A 20098-nucleotide genomic window follows, 5' to 3' on the forward strand; every position below is an offset into this window, starting at 1 on the left:
TAGCTTTGAGCGTGCTGACAACCGATGCTGTAACAGAGTATATACAGAATAAGCTGTCGTTCAATCTAGGGAGTTGCCTATCCTATATCGTGAAAACATATTTACTCACGCGCATTCTTTATCCATGCGAAAATTATGCCGATTTCGATTAAATTACGCGAGTCATTAAGTAAATTCGCGTGGATTTCACGGGCGTGTAGCGATATGAACATTTAACAAAAGCCGTAATTTTAAGCGTGTTTCGTGATTTGCACGCTTCTCATTCGGAATTTGTTGACAGCGGATTACCAAATGAGCAATTGATTGGTTTAGCGGTGTCAAAATTGAGCGGTGCTATGAAAATGGTCTATTGGATCAATCGGCAGTAGGAAGTGGAACTGCTAAAAATTGCCATTTTACTATCGGTTCCACGAGCAGTAACGTAACTCGATACGTAGCTCTTGAACTCGCCATTATGTGCTCAAGAGTAGTTGTATAATAATTAGCAGCTATCAAGCGTTATTAGTCTATGCGCGTGAACGCCAGTTGAGGCATAGAATTATTGAAGAAGACTCAAGTAGCACGACAACGCTGACGATTCGTTCATTAAGAAAGTTAACGAACCTTTTGTTGATGTACTTCAGAGCTTTAGGATTCATTGTTGCATTGTTAATTGGGAGCACTAGCGGTTGTTGCAAGTACTTGGCCGAACCAAGATGAAAATGCAATGCTTTCAGCTTTGGCTCACCGAAGTGCATTAACAAGCCCATCTGTAAAGTAGGTAAATCTCCAAACCATATTTGCTTTCCTGACAGTAAGTCTCTCGCTTTAAGCACTTGGGTTTTTGTCTCTCGCTGATGCCACAGAGTTTTCATTTCAGTCTGTTAGAATTGAAATTATATTAATATACTTTATGAATGAGATTAAAGTGTTCAAAAATCTCTACCGATGGTTTAACACTGTCTTCTACTAACTCAGAAATGAAAACTTTGATGTCGGGTACTTTCAATAAATCCGGAATTCCGTTAATATTTTCCTTCTTCTGAGACGAGAAATTGGCTTTCAAAACTCCGTTGAACAAATTAACGAAAAGCACAATTATCAAGAGATAAACTCCAACGCTGAAGCGAATCGCCAGTGACGAAGGAACGTCGAAGCCTGCACCGACACAAACCAATAGAAACATTGAGTGGTCGAAGGCACTGTTCATTTTGCTTGACTAAAACCATTCCCTGTACTGGACGTGTAGGTGTGTCTGTGTGCTGCATTCTTACAACCAAGGGGACCGCGTTCGCAGTTTGCAAATGAACCAAACGTGTTCGCAAATTCAATACCGCATTCATGGTTCAAGGAAGTTCGAAAAATTGTATTTCACTACCTTGCTATTCCGCGTGGCTTTAAAGTATAAGGGCGGTTTTTTTAGAGCTCCGCATTATGTCTCCATGTTATGAACGCCATTATCCACAGAACTTGCTTGTTAAATAGGATTATATCCACAACTTTGTTTATAAATAACCGTTAATCCAATAATTTACGGAAAATGGATAGAAAATGCCGAGCTGTAAGGGTTATTTTTAGCCATATCGTAGTGTACGATAGGCTCTTAGTTTGACCCGAGCCGTCGTAGTAGTAGTAGTAGTAGTGGCCGGGGTTGTCGCTTCGTTATCGTCAGATTTTAGCTTAAAAGGAACTTTATATTACCACAACCCACCCATTGGGGTAACTGGGCTCGGTTAGAGATTTAATTTTAATTAAAATTTTTTCAAGTCAGACCCGGGAATCGAACCCGGGACGCTGGCGCAATAGACAGTCATTCTAACCACTAAACCATAGAGACTTGATAGAAACTCCGAGTTTTCTATTATTTATTTTTATCTCTAAAATGTCGGGATGATGTGGGGTGGGGTACCTCTTAATCTGTGGGGTCAGATACTTTTGAATTTTTATCTGTGGGGTCGGATACTTTTGAATTTGTATGTTTGGGGTTTTTATATTTATTTTCTTTTTATGTATGTGCTAATTAAATAGATAACGATTTTCCCCGTTTTTCGTTCTCGTTCGGTAGCTATCGTCATCTATGTTATGTTTGACTGGAACGTTTTGGCGGTTAATTCAAATGTGGGTTTAGATAGAGCTAACATAGTGTTAAATGAGCGTTATGCGTTTGATCATTTTAGCATTGCTAAAGGTAATTCGAGGGGATAATCACTAAAATGCGTAATCACTATAACTAAACTTTCTCTTTCAAAGGTTTCTGGGCATAAGTCCTTGTTAGAAATTTATAAGATGCGATAAGTGTGCATCGGCATAAGTCTATGTTGTAAACTCATCGAGGGGATTATCACTAAAAACTATCTGTTCTTCGATTCGCCGAAATATTAGAATTACAGCATAAGTAAATTTATACGGTTATAATTTAATCACTGTTTAGAGTAGGGAATCGAGGGGCTATTCACTCTGATTTTATGCACGGTAAATCATTTAAGCATTGAAAAAGATAGCGCTATTCACTCATTAGGGTAAGGTATAGAGGGGTTATCCACTCATTAGGGTAGGGTATAGAGGGGCTATTCACTCGTACGATATGGCCACTATTACGAGCCCTTGGGCCGTCTTGTTTTCTTTTCTTTTGATTGGATGTATTTTTAACTTTGCGCGTCCATCATAGATGGCGTGCAAAATTGATAGATTTATGCGGTATCTTTGGTGTTTAGTGTTTACGCGTGTGACGATGCGAGAGGGGCAAAAGGGCTCACGCTGGCTTCGAAATTTTTTTTCTCTCCAACAATTCGCTTATGTGACGTCACACTAGACCACCGCGGCTCTGCTTGGTATAGGAATCAGGGCGCGAGCTTTAAAATTTTGTAAGTAACTGCCCCTTAATTTCCTTAATTTGAAAAGCCCGACCCGGCCCGGCCCGATAAATTTTTCGACTCTGGATACTCTACCTTTTCCCAAAATGGCTCCGAAATAAAGAAAGGGTTTCTGAGCAGCAACGGACATCATTGATCCTGGCATTCTCTTGACTCGCTTGTGAATGATATCAATCATCGTTAACACTCCTACGACGCAAAGCAACCCGGTCCAAACCTGAAAAAATGTGTTTTCAGAGAAGCAACGATTAGGAATTATTTTGCTAATAAACAGACGTAATTACTAGATGGCTCTCAAGCAAAGGGCTTAACCATAACATCACCGGCACTAACATCAGAGTTCTTGAGTACGATTCACATACTTAAAGATGTACATTCTAGAGGTTTACACGAAGACCAAATTCTTTATATTTTATATACACTCCATTCTACATCATTATTATGAAAATTAGATTTTACACGAACAGAACTGAAGGAAAATGTTTGCCCCGAATTGTAACTCGATCCTCGACGACTAAATCTGATTGGCTGGAGTAGTTTGATATTTCAATTTCAATTTCAATTTTATTCAATTTCAAATTCATGCATACAATTTTTACGTTTCTTAAGGGCCTAAGTCAGCTAGCGACTTTTTGGCCGAACTCTAATTGTTACGTTACGTTTGTGTCATAGCTTACATGAAGGGAACGATTTCAATATTGCGGTGTAATCATGAAGTCTTATCTGATTTTTTGTTACACCACCCTATCGCTGGAGGCTCCTAGCAGCCCACAAACTAAATGATATTTTTATTTATTATTTGTAGACGATAATCTTTTTTTTCATGAATTAAAGTTAAGTAATTAAGATAAACAAAGGCTGTAGTTTTTCGCATTTAATTATGACACCCACAATTGCAACACGAATCATGTAAAGCTAGTTCAAGAAAGAAGAGATGTGTGATTGCCGTAATTTTTAAGAAGTCACGAAAAAACATTTACGTATCAGCTAGGTGTGGTTGGAAGTGGGAGGGCGTGTTAGTTTCGTATGAGCTTATTTAGTACAGTATTCGTGTTTTTTAACTCGTTTAGGTAATATTCTGTTGGGGTACATTAAAGTTTAACCACACATAGCTGAAAAGGTCTTTTAGTCTACCCAACATACACAGCAACCCAGCCTTCACACATAGTGCCCTTTCCGCCTAAAAATGAATCTCTCACACAAGCGAACTTGCCTGCATTCCCTATCCCCCTCCCGCGTTAAGCTAGATTCCCACTCGACTGAAAAAACCCGGCGGAAATCACGCAGCCGACGGTAGAAATTTTAACTTACGCCAGCGTCCAGCGGTAGACCGTTCACACTACGACTTAATTTTGAGTTCGACAGTAGATATTGTTGGGTCACGTGACCGATGAGTGTTTTTCACAACATCTATTTCGCACTCTGAATTGGTATATTTGTCCCCTTGTCGCTAAGATCGTACAAGAAGGAATATTTTCTAACCTCCACAATATAGTCTTCCTTTTTAACATCTAATCTCTTTTTAATTTCAATAGTTTAATTTCTCTCTCTTGGTGGCATGTTTCCGCTAAGCCTTGGTCAACCGTTAATAAAAATGGCGGCTATCAATCGATCTCGCGTATGTTATGACGTATTCAGCGGGATAATATCATTGGCTGAGACAACGGCGTAACGCCGAACACGACCGAAAAAATAGAACACAACTTACGCCCGACTGAACGGAAATTCCGTCGGGCTCGGCATAAAGATTTTTCGGTCGAACCCCTTTCTGCCGGGTTTCCGTCGTGTTTTCCGTGGAGTGGGAATCTAGCTTTAACCCCAGAAACCGTAGTAAAGAGAAAATATTTTAATTTGAAACACTTTCAACGAATAGGCTTCGCTACAGCTGTTCATCAAATTGGAAGGTTGCCGCAATATAACATGGTGATTTCGTTGACGATAAAAATGTTGATTATTTCCCAATACTCCCAAGAGCCGCAAGAGGACCTTTTCTTAACTAATTAGTTTTACGTCCGTCCGAAGTCAGATAAACTGCTGCAAACGGAAACAAAAGCCCCAATGTACTTTTTTTATCGAAATTCTTTTTTTAATCGGTATCTAGCCACACTCGTTCCTGGCGTACCCCGGCCACAAACACACACACCCACAGATTATCAGCGCAAAGCAAGGTCCGGTTACATAACCACACCTAGCAAAATGACCTGTAAGTTAGCGATTAAAATTATGGAATAACAAAAATTACCGTAATTTATGGTATTTTATATTATAACAGGCTTATTAACGTGGTAATTTACCAATAAATTACCATTGTAAAATTACGGTAATTTACGTGGTATTTGGTAAATTGCCGGTAATTTACGGACTCACATCTCTATACTTACACCAATGGAAACAGTTTTTAAATCGTCGAAGGCTCCGACTGGAGCAGCGTTGAACGTCAGATTTTTGACAGACAGTAATCTTTGATGGTCGTACATGAATGGCACTGTGAATGTTGACAACTTAAGGTCTCGCATTGCATATTCGTAACTCATTGGCAATGCTGTCAGATCCTCTTTCTGGAAATGCGTATGAGAAAAACTGTTTGTAGTTGGCCCATAAAGGGAGCATGAAGGGTTGAAACAAGTTGAGCTCATTCGCTTTAAAATTAAACAGTGAAATGAAAAAAAATTAATGAAAATTAACACCTTGCTTTTAAACGATTTTCATGTTGCCTGAAATGTATTCTCGACCATTTTTACTCTGAATTTCCAAGAAAAGCTCGACCATCCATTTTAAATAGGCCTTGCCAAGAAAACTAGAGAGCTCTCAGGTTGAGAAGCTTTCACCTACCAGAGTTTTGGCGCAGAAAGTTTCGTCAGTCGAACACGATCTAACACGCTACTACGTCACTTTTGTTATGTATTTTATTTTTTAAACTTTGCGGATCAAATTGTTTTGTATTACTCATCGCTAGGGGTCGCTAACGAACTAGTCAAAGCAGGCTACAATAAACCTTAGAACCAATATGGCACCCGAACATCGTGGTTGTTGTTTCTAATTCTTAATTAACACTCAACAGAGCCAGCCATTATAATTAGTTAAGAGTCAAAGAAACCTAACAAGTATAAAACAAGATGACCCAGTCATATAACTTTTTACCGGCCTCTAGTGACAAGAATTAGTATTAGTATATTCATTATAAGATGACCCCAGCTAATTTAGAATTTCGGGGTTTTTTTTAATTGTTTATAAAATAGCATTCCTATTATGAATAAAATCAATCTAGTAATAAACTACAGTAACTTACTCATTAGGTTCATTTTAAACTTAACCTACAGAACTTTATCTTAATTAAATTACAGAATAATATTTATTAAACTAGGGTTGGTACTGGTAAATGTGAACGATTCTGTTTTTTCTTTAAAATTTTGTAGCTAATTTTTGGGCGGCTTAAATTCCATTTAAAAGGGCTCTATTTGTAGATTGAATATCGAGGATTACGGTAAAAATGGTATGAACATTGTAGGAATAAGTGGATGAAAGAAACGAACCTATATACACACCAACTCGGACTAATCAACTTAAGTTGATGCCAATTTTAGGTGTTGCTTAATACAATACCATCGGGGAATAAGCTTTAGCAAGAGTTAAAATAATTCCACGATAACAAACCTTTAATCGTTAGATAGATCACGTTTTTCACTATAAAATTGATATTAATATCTGTGGTTTCGATTCAGAATTCCATTTTATAAATAGAGTTGGAAAAAACCAAGTAAAAATTGCAAATGTTACAAGGTTAATTAGAATCCTTTTTTAAGCTAAAATAAAAAGTAAAAGTGGTGTAAGGAATCTACGTTCGGATAATATTAACTTTAAAATACATCATTGACCCAAAAAAGACTCAAATTTCGCGCCACTAGTAAGTTTATCAATTTGGCGGTAAGAGGGCGGTAGCTACCACTACTTATTGGGCGAGAAAGCGAGAAAACGAGACAGCTGTTATGCGAGGTATCGAAATAAATAGGACTTCTCAACAAATTATTGAACATTTTGACTCGGGTATTGTTTTATCTATATTATCCTATTATCCTATTATCACATCTGCGTAAACTTTAATCTAGGTGCATGAATTTAGGCCCTACGTAATGGTAGCTCCTTCAGGGTGGCCACGGAATTTTCAGAACCAAATTCCCTGACTTTTCCCGGTTTTCCCTGACATTTTTCTCAGATTTTCCCTGACCTTTTTCTCAGATTTTCCCTGTCCTTTTTCTCAGATTTTCCCTGACCTTTTAGGCCGAAAGTGTGAATGTTTACAGTACGTTTTAAGTGCTTATAATTAAATAAACTCTCTACATTAAGTTTTCCCATGTATTTGTTGCACCAAAACAAATAAAAAACATTTTAACTATAAATAACAGTCTAAGAGAGCATTTACTTTACAAAACAATTCTAGACAAGGATTAATGTAGAGTTTTCTGTGTTGAGAGAGCATGAGGAGAAACTTTCATTACTCTTTCAATAAAGACTTTTAAAGAAGTTTTACCCACTAAAATCAAATTCCCTGACTTTGCTGAAATTTTTAAAATTCCTTGACTTTTCCCGACCTTTTCGGCCCATTTTAAAATTCCCTGACTTATCCAGATTTTCCAGGATTTCCAGGTACTGTGGCAACCCTGTCCTTTCCTAGGGCCTTTTTTATTCCTCCCATTTGATTATCATTGTTGTTCACATTTGGGTCCAGAGTTCAGTCACTACCTCCTTCAGTATTTGGTATAGTCCCATTAGACCGAATCCCATTGGACTGAAACCGCTTTTTGGTTTTTTATGGAGAATATATTTAAATTTCCAGCCCAATGGCGGGTTTCTGCTGAATGGTAATTTATTTGAAAGAATTAGTTAATTAAATGTCTGAGAGGATTTCGAATCACCGCAGCATCATGGTAGAATGTCAGGCTTTTAATTCAGAGGCTCGGGTTCAAACCCAGAGAAGGAAATTGTAAGTTGGGTTAGGTTTGGTTAGGTTAGGTTGTTATCCTATTAATTAGCTGCCACCTTTTCCTAAACATTCTCCTACTAATTAGCTGCCACCTTTTCCAAAATATTCTCCTAATAGTTAGCTGCCACGTTTTCCAAAACAATGGTTCCCATAATTAGCTGCCACCTTTTCCAAAACAATGGTTCCCATAATTAGCTGCCACCTTTTCCAAAATATTCTCCTATCAATTAGTTGCCACTTTTTCTAAAATATTCTCCTAATAGTTAGCTGCCACCTTCTCCAAAACAATGGTTCCAACAATTCGTTGCCACCTTTACCAAAATATTCTCCTATTAATTAGTTGCCACCTTTTCCAAAACATTCTCCTACTAATTAGCTGCCACCTTTTCCAAAATATTCTCCTAATAGTTTGCTGCCACCTTTTCCTAAACATTATCCTACTAATTAGCTCCCACCTTTTCCAAAATATTCTTCTAATACTTAGCTGCCACCTTTTCCAAAACAATGGTTCCAATAATTCGTTGCCACCTTTTCCAAAATATTCTCCTATTAATTAGTTGCCACCTTTCCCAAAACATTCTCCTACTAATTAGCTGCCACCTTTTCCAAAATATTCTCCTAATAGTTTAGCTTCCACCTTTCCCTAAACATTCTCCTACTAATTAGCTGCCACCTTTTCCAAAATATTCTCCTAATAGTTAGGTGCAACCTTGTCCAAAATATTCTCCTAATAATTAGCTGCCACCTTTTCCAAAACAATGGTTCCAATAATTCGTTGCCACCTTTTCCAAAATATTCTCCTATTAATTAGTTGCCACCTTTCCCAAAACATTCTCCTACTAATTAGCTGCCACCTTTTCCAAAATATTCTCCTAATAGTTTAGCTTCCACCTTTCCCTAAACATTCTCCTACTAATTAGCTGCCACCTTTTCCAAAATATTCTCCTAATAGTTAGGTGCAACCTTGTCCAAAATATTCTCCTAATAATTAGCTGCCACCTTTTCCAAAACAATGGTTCCAATAATTCGTCGCCACCTTTTCCAAAATATTCTCCTATTAATAAGTTGCCACCTTTTCCAAAATATTCTCCTAATAGTTACCCGCCACCTTTTCCAAAACAAGGCAATTCTCTCCATTATCAATCACTCTTAAAATTAAATTATACATTTCAAACATATATATATATATATATATATATATATACAACGAAAACTGTAGGGTAAAAAAATTCCTTAAAAAAGTGAAAACGTTTGCTTTTTAAATTTTGATATATATTTTCCCAAAACCGCACATTTGGGCTGTTTTCGGTTGAATGGGAAACGCGTTCGGTCGAATGGGACACATGGCAGTATTGAGGGTCAGGGTGTTTACATTTACCAGCAATTGTTCACATTTGGGGTCCTCTAGGGGATTGGGAAATAGGATAGTGTGCAAAATTTAAGAGAGTTAAAAAGCTTAAAACAGCGAATTGTGTATAAAGAATCAAATTTCATATCCTGAAAGTTTCTGGTGTCTAACGTTAGCTCCACGGAAGTTATTCAAAGATTTGTAAAAAGTGTTCACAATTACCAGTACCAACCCTATAGTAACTTCCTCAATCGGTTAGTTTTAAACTTAACTAAACTACATCATTATTTGTAACGATATCATAAACTATAGTATAATATTAATTAAATTAAAGTATAATATATATTGAACTATTGTAACTTCCTCAATCGGTTAATTTTAATTAAATTAAAGTATAATATTAATTAAATTAAAGTATAATATTAATTAAATTAAAGTATAATATTTATTAAATTAAAGTATAATATTTATTAAATTAAAGTATAATATTTATTAAATTAAAGTATAATATTTATTAAATTAAAGTATAATATTTATTAAATTAAAGTATAATATTTATTAAATTAAAGTATAATATTTATTAAATTAAAGTATAATATTAATTAATCTACAGTAAATTCCTCAATTAACTTACTTGAACATCATTATTTATAATTATCATTAATCTCACTCGTGAATATATATTTATTTTAATCTTAATTAAATTACAGAATTATATATATTGAACTATTGTAACTTCCTCAATCGGTTAATTTTAAACTTAATTAAACTACATCATTATTTATAAAGATATCATTAATCTCACTTGTGAACGTGGACTGCTCGCTTAAGCAGACGAGTTTTCAAGAAACGATATCGTTGGTTAACTCAAGGTGAACTTTGCCTTCTAATTCGTTTCTCTCTACATTCAAGACTGATTAGGTTTTAGGAAAAGAACTCTAAGCTTCAGACGTTACTCTGAGGCCGACCTAACGTCATATTAACGTGGCAGTGGGCGATTATTTAATTTCTCTCTCTTAGCGCGAAACGCGGCTAGACTCGAGATGGATTTGTCTCTTACAGCTCCTATCTTATAAAAGCAATGGACTCTATAAGAATTCGGTGGCGCAGGCGTAGCGTGCCGGTTTTCCGAATCGTAGCATTAACTTTGGTACGTTCGAGTCCCCTCAGGGATTTGGAAAGTTACGAAATAAAATAATATAAAGTTTAGCTACGCTAGGTCCATCTGTTCGCGTTTTATAGCATTATTTATGAATTATGAATAAATCTGAATAAATTAACGCGAAAATGGGCGGGGATAGGCCGGGTTTAGACTCCTGACCAGCCGTAACATAGGCTAAAATGGGGGGAAAAAGGGGGTAATATACTGGGAAAGGCACTAAAAAAAGGGGTAAATGGGGATAGAAGAGGGGAAAAAGTGGGGGTAGTAAATCTTCGTTATAAATGCATTACTTTTTAACGCCATCTATGGCGATAAAATGTAAAAAGGTAAAAACACTCGAACACCGTCGCTCGGTCGAATTTTTCAGAGCAAAAAAGATCAATTCTCTGGCAGTTTTTGGGGCCAGTGTTTTGGGGCGTGTGTTGCACTCGTGATCCCAGTGGCGGACGAAACCTCGCCCAGAGTGCACTTAGAGTGCTCTAGTGCAGTCGGTGGACCTCGCTTTTAAGTTCTCTCTTCAACCCTTCAAGCTCTTTTTATAGCTTAATCGATCAGCGAATTGAGAATATAATTTTTCAATTCACGCGTAAGATCAATATTTGAGCCCTAAGTTTTTTAGTCAAGGCGTTGCTTGTTGCAATCTCGACATCAATAGCGCGCTCTGGTTACATTTTATCGTAGCGAGATTTTCCGGAAGTTAAAGACAGACTGCGCAGAACGAGTTGCGCATATTTTCAAATTTTGTTCTCTTGTGTGGAATAGATCTGCTTGGAAACTTGAATGGTATGTACACAATGAAACCGAGGGTGGGGCATTTATTTCAAACTTAGGGCTAAAATGTTTTATTTATAGTGACAAACCTTCACGGCATCTTCATTACCATCATTCACGTGTATGTACCTTAAAATATAAGCTCAATTAGGAAAGCGTCTTTTAAAAAACCAAGAGCAAAACCAAGCGGAGAGTGCCAAACTATGAACCTTAAACAAAATTTATCGAAATTTAAGTTTCCTAAGGGTGGTTTAAGAAATGTAGGGACAAGATTAAATTTGTTTTTGCTTAGACGCGTAATTAAGGGAATTTTGAACAGTTGAGAATTGTAGTCCTCCTAAATTTGCTCTTGGGTAGGGGTTACCTAGCATACTTTACCGGAGACGTTTATTATTTTCAAAAACGTAATAAATCATTCTGTGGATAGAGTATTTAGGTAAATCCCAAAGCGGCTTGAAAATTAAAATTTATTACGCAATTAAATTTTATTTTACAAATTTAAATTTCATTCAAATAAAAGTATTAAATTTAATAGGTTTATCATAAAGTTCACAACTATAGTCTGGAACACGGGATCTCAATGCGCAATTTCTTCAAACTGAAAAAACGTCGATGCACTATTTCGACCGAGGGGTAACTGTCATTCGTGAAATCCCGTACGCTACCCGTGGAACCAAACTTGAGAAATCCGAAATCAAGGCTGATTTCGAAATCAAATAAAAAATCCGAAATCAGCAACTAAATCACAAAATCAGTACGCTACCCGTGAAACCAAACTTGAGAAATCCGAAATCAAGGCTGATTTCGAAATCAAATAAAAAATCCGAAATGAGCAACTAAATCACAAAATAAGTGAAGAAATCATAAAATCACGAAATCAGAGGCGAAATCATAAAATCAGTGAAGAAATCGCGAAATAAGTTATAAAATTCACGAAATCCAAAATGAAAAGAAATCACAAAATCCAACGAAATCAGGGTGTCTCAAAATCCGTCGAAATCAAGGGAAAAAATCGAAAATTCCGACAAAATCCATTGGATTTTATCTAATTTTGAAATCCGTCGAAATCAAACGAAATCCGAAGAAATCAAATTGGATTTCGAAATCCCGTACACTTTTCAAAAACGTCCGACCCCTCGATTTCGACAATCTTACATTGTCAAAATAACGTCACAACGAACATTAAACAACAACTAAAACCTTTTCAGATATTGATAACTAACCTTTTCAAAGCCACTAAATACGCTTACGTTATAGACGTCTTCTTTCATGTTAAACAAATTCAAGCCGCTTGTCCAACAGCAGATTTATGCTCCGATTTATAGTCACAAAATGATCGAATCCATAGCGTGTCCTCACCACTAGTAGTCAGAAAGAGTTTTACCGCCGGAATTGACCGAAGAGTCCAATTAAAACTGCTCATTTTCCTGTTATCATTATCCTTAATAGTGTTTCGACACCAGTTAGATAAAACGTTCATTTCTTATCACCAAAAAACAGACTTGAATTGACCAAACGAGGAGCTCATCACTCTCAGATTCCTGGTCCACCTAAGTAGGATTGCGCGTTATATTTCTAGCGCTGTCAAGAGTGGGGTTTAAAAGAATAAGCGTAATCATTTTTGTAAAAAAACAAGAGCGCAGACTTGTTCACTGATAACGCTCAGTTGCTGGCCCCTCGACGGCAAGTTGGAATAACTACTTTTTTGAAATGATGGCATATACGAGAAGCAATCACGGAGTGTTATTAAAGTCATTTAAAGTCCACTTAATTTTGCACGCACTTTTGCGATATCAAAACCATTTGTTCCACATTTTCTACTGAGAAAGGTCGTGCAATGGTTGATGGGATACTATCTGACGCGCCATCTGAGAGCGACCTTTGGAGATCGGGATTACAAAAATTTGGCGTCTGCTATTTCTAGGCTTAGCTCTGCTCTTTAGCCAGTTTTCTGTAGCCTGTAGATGAACTGAAATCATTTTTAAATGGATGAAAATTTGCCAAAAGATATTTTAGAATACCTTGCGAGTGTTAGGCGGCCTTTCGTGCTTTCAAGACTTGATACATACCTTAAATTAATAAATTCTGATACTGCGAAAAGGTATGTGGAAAATTTGGTATCTTTATAGAATAAGCTGAAAATCCAATGCAAGTCTCTAACGCCTAAAAAAGAGGAAGACCCAGAAAAAGACCTGTTGAACGACAGAATCCTGATGAGGATATACCTAGTCAACACATACCAAATGATGAAACCAAAGCTAAGATTAGAACGAATCATTCAATGGCAGAATTAACTGTAAAATATTTCAATGAGGCGAAAAATCTGAGGTCTAATATCATTACCCAAAACAGTAGTCATGATGAAGCTTTGCTTTACAATGTGATAACATCTTCAACTCTGACATACTGCAAGATATTGACGAACTATCCGGAAAAGCTTAATAAACCTGAAAACCTTACCAGTGATAACGAGGAAGTAAACTACGCAATTCATAACTTCAAAGATGAAAGTGATTCAGCTCTCTACAAGCTTGGGGGTGGATGTTCAGGGGAGATATTGTCAAGGACTGCAAAATCAAGCGTTAACATTAAATATGCATTAAAGAAGCGAATAGCAGATCAGAAGCTCCAAAAAGTTGCTCTACTTATTAAAATGAACTCAATTGAAAAGGAAAGTCTTCCGATAGAACTACAAGTAAGAGATAACGGGAAAATGAGTTATCCCAAAACAAATTTCTTGGGTTTCATACGCACACTTAACCAAAATGTTCGGGAACATGCAAATAAAGCAGCTTTTATGAAATACGGGTCACAAATGATTAAAAAATGCTCAGCTGAATGTTTTAACATTATAAATTGTCAAGAGCAAAAAGCGTTATTTCATGCTGCTTTACCCGAAGGATTTAATTGGGAACAACTGGACATGGATAATTTTTACAAAGAGTGGACAAGAAAAATTATCCATGCCAGAATTCAAGAGTTCATTTCAAGTACATGCAAAAAAAGGAAGGGTGGTCAAACACTCCGTGATCATCTTTACAATTTTAAAGAAAAAACGGGAAAAGCCAAATATGTAGCCGAAACACGCGTAAATAAGAAAAAATAATAATGAAAATGTCAAATCAACATGTGGGTCAAACTTGGACATATCATCATCACTGCCATTACCTGAAAGTTTGCAGAAACTTACAAGAAAACGAATTAAAGTGAAAAAATAGTTCCTACTTTAAACAGCCATAATTCACAAACTACTAGTCAAACAGTAAACCATAGACGTTTTCAAGAGTCCCCCCTAAAGACAACCAAAGTGATAAAGAGGAAAAAAGTTACTAAAAAGTTAGTGAGCCATACTTCGCCATACTTCACCAAAACCAAGTGAAGTTGATGACAGTTACAATAATTCGCCAAAAAGACAAATCTGTGATATTGTAAAGAGAAAAAAGCTATTTACCAATGCCTACAGCTGTGATACAAATGCAAGATCCGTCCCCAGTAGGAACAAAAAGAAAAAACACGATAGTGATTATGTTTATGATTAGTTTATTAATCACACAGTCAAAATAAAGGGTAAAAATTAAAATATCTCATTTTTAAACGTTAAAAAGTAAAGAAATCTCATTTTAATTAATTAAATGTCTGATTCACGAATTGCGAGAAGTTGATCCCTATAATGCTTATTCCCTCGGTGATGTCTTTCAACGTTTATTCGGGTCTTTACAGCTTTTAATCCAGTATAGAAATTGGTTCCAGTTAGTTTATTAGACGTGGCGTACTTAATTTGTGAGAACAAACTTTCTATGGCGCTTCCATTTATCCTAATCAGTGATAAGAAATATCCTGGATGTAGCTCAAAGAAATCTTCAGACAAGCCTTTTAAACCATAAAACATTACTCTCAATAGATCCCAAGTTTGCCATGATAAAAATCTTTCTTGTCGGGGGCTGTTAATGTTAATATCAGGATTTTTCTCGAGAACCTCTTTTAGCCACTCTTCAAAATACGAAAAGCCTTCATCTATAGAGAGTATGCCCTTTTATCTAATATCAGTTACTCGCTGTGCTCGTAGAACACCATTTTCAAATATTTTACAAGCTCTAATGTATTTATAGGTTTCTAAAGCGCTTATGCGTTGTGATTCTGTACCATCTTTACCATGAGCAAATCCATAAAGCTCGCTCAGAACATCCTCTTGTTGAACCACTTTCGAAGGGGCGACGTTGAACCTTGTCCAAGTATCTCTTTCTATATAGCTTTTCAATAAAAAACGTGCAGATCGAGACTGCCCATGTTTAGCTCTCTCTTCATCTCTCAAGTAGACTTGTTTCCAGCCGAAAAGTATGCCATTTCTTAAAAAATCTTAAGGTCCATCTTCTCTTGATGCGTACAGTTGGCCGATTAAATTGTTTAATTCATGTGATGGGCATATAATCCAGTGAAGTCTCATACATTCTTTTGAAAATGGGTTTATAAAATGAGGTTGGACAGTGAAGTCGTAACTACCATCGCTTTTAACCTTGAATCCAAAAGCCCCGTCAACACCCATTGTAACCTTTAACAACGATAAATTTTCACTGGCCCCATCACAAACCAATCCCAGTGACTTAAAATTGTACATTACAAACGCTTCCAAAGTTTGATATAGAGCAGTGACGAGTGATTTTTGTTGAAAGGGGTGAGATGAAGTAAAATACGGCCCAATTAGATCAAACCCTGAAGTTAAATCCCTCCACATAAACTGCAAAACATATTGCATGGGTGCGGGTGCTTTGGTTGAAGTATCTTTAAAAATGTCTGTTAATTCAGGATAATCCTCTTCGTCCATCGCCAGCCCCATAAACTCGTGAGTTTTGCTGTTCCATATGACTTTGTCGATTACTTTAACCTCGTCAAATATGGTGATGCCAACTCCCATTAGAATAGGGTCTCCCAGTCTCTTTTTTTCAGACTGAATTTTTTGATATATGACTTGTTGTTCCGCTAAATACTCTTCATTAACTCCCGGCTTATGATTCAATTTTCGTGTTTTTTCTCTTAAAGTTGAGATGCATGGTAAGTTCAAAATTTTGAAGCTTCTCAGTGCCTCGTAAGCTGCTTTACTTCTCGAAGCAACAGCAAGAGCCATTCTTAAAGTTATAGAGTTCCAAGAACCTACACGCAGGCTGGTTAGAATCTGCTCTTGTTGTGAAAAAAAAAATCTTTCTGGTCTGACAAGTGCTTTTTCAAGGAGTCTTGTTCCCGTGCTTCTTTTAAAATTTCTTTAGTGCAGCCTTCAGTCGATTCTATGCTTTTTTCAAGGACGTCACTGTACTTTTCATTAATCAATTTGACTACTTCTGTCAATTCTTCAGATTGATTTTCATTCACCTTGACATCTCTGAGTTTTAATTCTTTTTTCAAATTTCTTAATCTTTCTTCTCAAAACTGATTTGGCTTGTTGAATACGAGACATGCGTATTGACTTACTCTTTGGTGTAAGATTCTTAACTGGAAAATTACTCGACACTCTCTGCCTCTTAAATTTCCTGTTTGGAGACTCTAACAATTTTCGTCTCTTAGCTCTTGTTACATTATGTGAAATATATGTGCACTTTGGACATTTTTTCTTAATTATTTGTTTAGAGTGGGTTTTAATATTTGGTGCGCGGTAAGTGGCTGGTAGTAAACGTCACATTTATCTGACTGGTAGCGTTCATAGGGATATGGAATATGCATAAGACCTTTGAGTGAAGTCAGATTGGCATTAAGAACTATGTTGGGATTCACCCCAGGGCAAAATACGTGACCTGAACGACCTGATATAAGAGTTAGAGTTGACATTAAAATTTCCATGTCAATCGCACCATCACAGCCTAGAAGAGTGAACATTTTTCGGGGCTTTGAATAACACAACCAATGTACAGTTTCCGTTCACACGCACAACCAGTTTAATTGGCTGTTCACCAAACCCTCTATCTTCACTAAAAAGTCCAATAAGTCTTTTTCTTGTGATAATCAACACAGGGGATCCTCCATATTCTTCTCTAATCTATAAAACCATATTTTAAACAAACATACATTTCAAAAATTCAAATTTAACAAGCTAAAATTCATGCTTACATACCTCGTAAAATAGTTCGTCAAAACTTTCTTTTTCAAGCGTTCGTGTGATGGCATTAAACAACATAGGATGATATCGGGTATCTGTTTGACTACTGGCATGCTTTGACTCTGGTTTAATTGCATCGTTTGGCCGTTTTGTGATAGGAACTTCTAAGTAACATTGGGTAGCTACTGCAGTCATTTTCTTCAAAGGCTTAGCCTCTTTGCTGCCCGAATCTTTATTTTTAATAGCAATTTCTCCCATTTTACATATTACCGCTTTATTTTTAGTTGCCACTTTGGGCAGTAAATTAAAATTACATTGTGTTTGCACGTTTTTAGTTCTTCCAAGCTCATTCAGCCAGCTTTCGTTACCACCAGTTGAAGAAACCCCACCTATGAAGGCCGCCATTTTAATTCACCCAAGCAGACTCTAGTTTAATCTCTCTCGACCGTTCGAGGGCGCCCTTTAAAAACGGCGCGATGGAAAGACGTCACGAAAAGCGCGAAAAGAGGGGAGAGGTGGGGAGGGGGTAATGGGCAATTGCCGTTAACATTAAAACAATAGGAGTTTGACAACTTCGGTTCATTTACTTCTGATAATAGGTTAGATGTTTTTTTAACAATGTTAGCTAATGGCTTTTGAAAAACTAAATACATAACATGCCCTTTTTCAACTAGTTATTTACAATTAAGGAACATAGTCTTGAATCCATAATGGTAGTTTCCGCACTCGAACTGGGCGGCTATACTTTTGCATTTCAGAGTTGACGTTGGCAGATGTAACAGGATCAGGCTCTGTTTTGGTAGCGAGAGCACACTTAGGAACAGTTGTTGTAATCTCTGATGTTTCAGGAGTTTCGCTTTTGGGAACTGTTGTTGGACACTCTGCACTATAGTCTTCGATGTTTGAGCGATCCCGACGTATGTAATAATGGTTTCTGGTATAGATAGTACCATCGGCCGATTTTATGCCATAAGATCGTCTTTGTGGACCGCATCGGATTATTTCACCTTGCTGCCAAGGTTCCTTAGGACGCTGTCGAAACCATACTCTATCGTGCTCTTGAAGTTGGTCAAGTGGCTTTGTTCTTTGATCCCCAAAGCGCTTTTGGTTCAATTGCCGGCGTTGGAGTTCTTCAGTTCCTTGACTTACATCATAGTGTGGCATTAACCTTTCCGGATGGGAAGGCAGAAGGCGCCTGCCCATTAGTAGCTCCGCAGGAGATGAAAGTCCATGTGTCGGCGTAATTCGATAATCAAGAGGACCAAGTTAAGGTCTTTACCATCTTCCACAGCCTGGACTAAACTTTTCTTTAAGGTCTGGACAGCACGTTCTACCTACCCATTCGAACGAGGATAATAAGGAGTTGTCATCGTATGACAAATATTCCAGTCTTTATGGAAGTCTCTCATTGCTCCTGAGGCAAAAGGCGGACCTCCGTCTGATACAACTTCTTCTGGTATCCCGAATCTGGCATAGACGGTCTTCATGGCTGTAATCACAGCAGGTGCTGCAGTTCCATGCATAAGCTGAATTTCGACGTATTTCGAAAAGCAATCCACGATGAGGAGATAGTGCTTGCCCTTGATCTCAAAGAAATCACATCCCACCTTTTGCCATGGTCTGATGGGTATGTCCTGTATGATCAAGGGTTCATATTGATTACTTCGCTGATAGGCCTGACAGGCATGGCATCCATTAACAAGTTCTTCGACATCTTGACCCATCTTAGGCAAACAAAAATATTCTCGAGCAGTAGCTTTTCCAGCAACCATCCCTCTATGACCAGCGTGCAATATGTCCAGAATATCACGCCTTGCATCCTTAGGTACCACCAATCGCTGACCACGGCAAAGAATCCCATCGGAAGACATATAGAGTTCAGCCCGACAATGAAAATAAGGTCTTGCTTGTAGTCGACATTTAGACTTGACGAGTGGCCAGCCATTCGTGATTTGAAACAGGACATCTTGAATTTCTGGATCGTCAATCGTCATCTTCTTTAGATCATCCCATTTAGACTTCGAAGCTGTGACCATGAGACACACTTCAACTCGAGCTGAATTGGTTTCTTCCATAAAGTAGGCATCCGGAAGCTGAGCTCTGGAGAGCGCATCGGCCACTAACAGCTCTTTTCCCGGAACGTACGTCAAGGTAAAGTTATATCGGTTCAGCTTTAATAACATCCGCTGCAGCCTCAAGGAAATGGCATCGTATGGTTTCTGACTTAGTCCCAACAGAGGTTTGTGGTCAGTCTGGACTTCAACCGGGACTCCGTACGTGTAATAATGGAAATGCTCAAGCCCGAAGACAACCGCGAGAAGCTCCTTTTCAATCTGAGCATACCTCTGCTGCGTTTCAGTTAATGAGGCTGATGCATAGCCGACAGGACCACCGCTTTGCAACAACACGGCCCCCAAACCATTCTTACTAGCATCGACGGACAATGTAACTGGACGGTTTTGATCGAAGAACCGAAAACACGGTGCGTGTGCCAGCGTATTCTTGATGTTTTCGAAGTCACGCTGAACGTTTACGTCCCAATGCCATTGTGTAGATTGCTTCATTAGCTGACGTAAAGAGTGCGTTAATGTCGAGAGATTCGGCGTAAACTTGGCAAGATACGTTATCATCCCCAGAAAGCGACGTACATCATCTTTGTTCTTAGGTTCGGCATACTTCATAACTGCGTCTATCTTAACAGGATCAGGTTCCAAGCCATCCTTAGAGATAATATGCCCAATATACTTGATCTTCGATAAAGCCAATTGGACCTTTCCAGGATTAAACTTCAAATTTGCTTATCGTGCTAGACCCAGCGTGCGTCGAAGCAGAACGCAATGTTCTTCCACGTTCTTGGAACCGAGAACAATGTCGTCAAAATAGGGATTGACTGAAGTCT

General features: G+C 37.6%; 1 protein-coding gene and 1 long non-coding RNA gene across 4 annotated transcripts; both read right to left on the minus strand.

Moving 5' to 3' along the window:
• Positions 1-11791: 11791 nt before the first annotated feature.
• Positions 11792-15045, minus strand: LOC149653437 (uncharacterized). Of its 3 annotated transcripts, XR_016370899.1 has the most exons (5): positions 14566-15045; positions 13458-14406; positions 13355-13372; positions 13136-13277; positions 11792-13083 (listed from the first exon to the last, which is right to left on the minus strand). It is a non-coding gene; the product is annotated as an uncharacterized LOC149653437 (long non-coding RNA). The 3 variants fall into 3 exon arrangements; XR_016370901.1 differs by having other exon boundaries at positions 11792-13072; positions 13136-14282; positions 14340-14406; XR_016370900.1 differs by having other exon boundaries at positions 11792-13072; positions 13136-14406.
• Positions 15046-16277: 1232 nt separating this feature from the next.
• LOC149653438 (uncharacterized) lies at positions 16278-17675 on the minus strand. Its single transcript, XM_089847000.1, has 5 exons — positions 17215-17675; positions 17013-17139; positions 16832-16963; positions 16578-16649; positions 16278-16501 (listed from the first exon to the last, which is right to left on the minus strand). Exons 1-5 carry the CDS (start codon positions 17602-17604, stop codon positions 16278-16280), a joined length of 945 nt encoding a protein of 314 aa, XP_089703126.1. The 5' UTR covers positions 17605-17675.
• Between the last annotated feature and the right edge of the window lie 2423 nt (positions 17676-20098).

This window comes from Phalangium opilio, unplaced genomic scaffold, assembly GCF_054372755.1.
Source record: "Phalangium opilio isolate 3A_F unplaced genomic scaffold, DU_Popi_V2 ptg000082l_1, whole genome shotgun sequence".
Classification (NCBI taxonomy): domain Eukaryota; kingdom Metazoa; phylum Arthropoda; class Arachnida; order Opiliones; family Phalangiidae; genus Phalangium; species Phalangium opilio.

Coding starts and splice junctions, on each gene's coding strand:
- LOC149653438 (XM_089847000.1), bottom strand. CDS start 17,604: ATGGCGGCCTTCATAGGTGGGGTTTCTTCAACTGGTGGTAACGAAAGC. Junction 17,140..17,214: donor TTGACGAACTATTTTACGAG/GTATGTAAGCAT, acceptor ATGGTTTTATAG/ATTAGAGAAGAATATGGAGG. Junction 16,502..16,577: donor TAAGAATCTTACACCAAAGA/GTAAGTCAATAC, acceptor ATTTGAAAAAAG/AATTAAAACTCAGAGATGTC.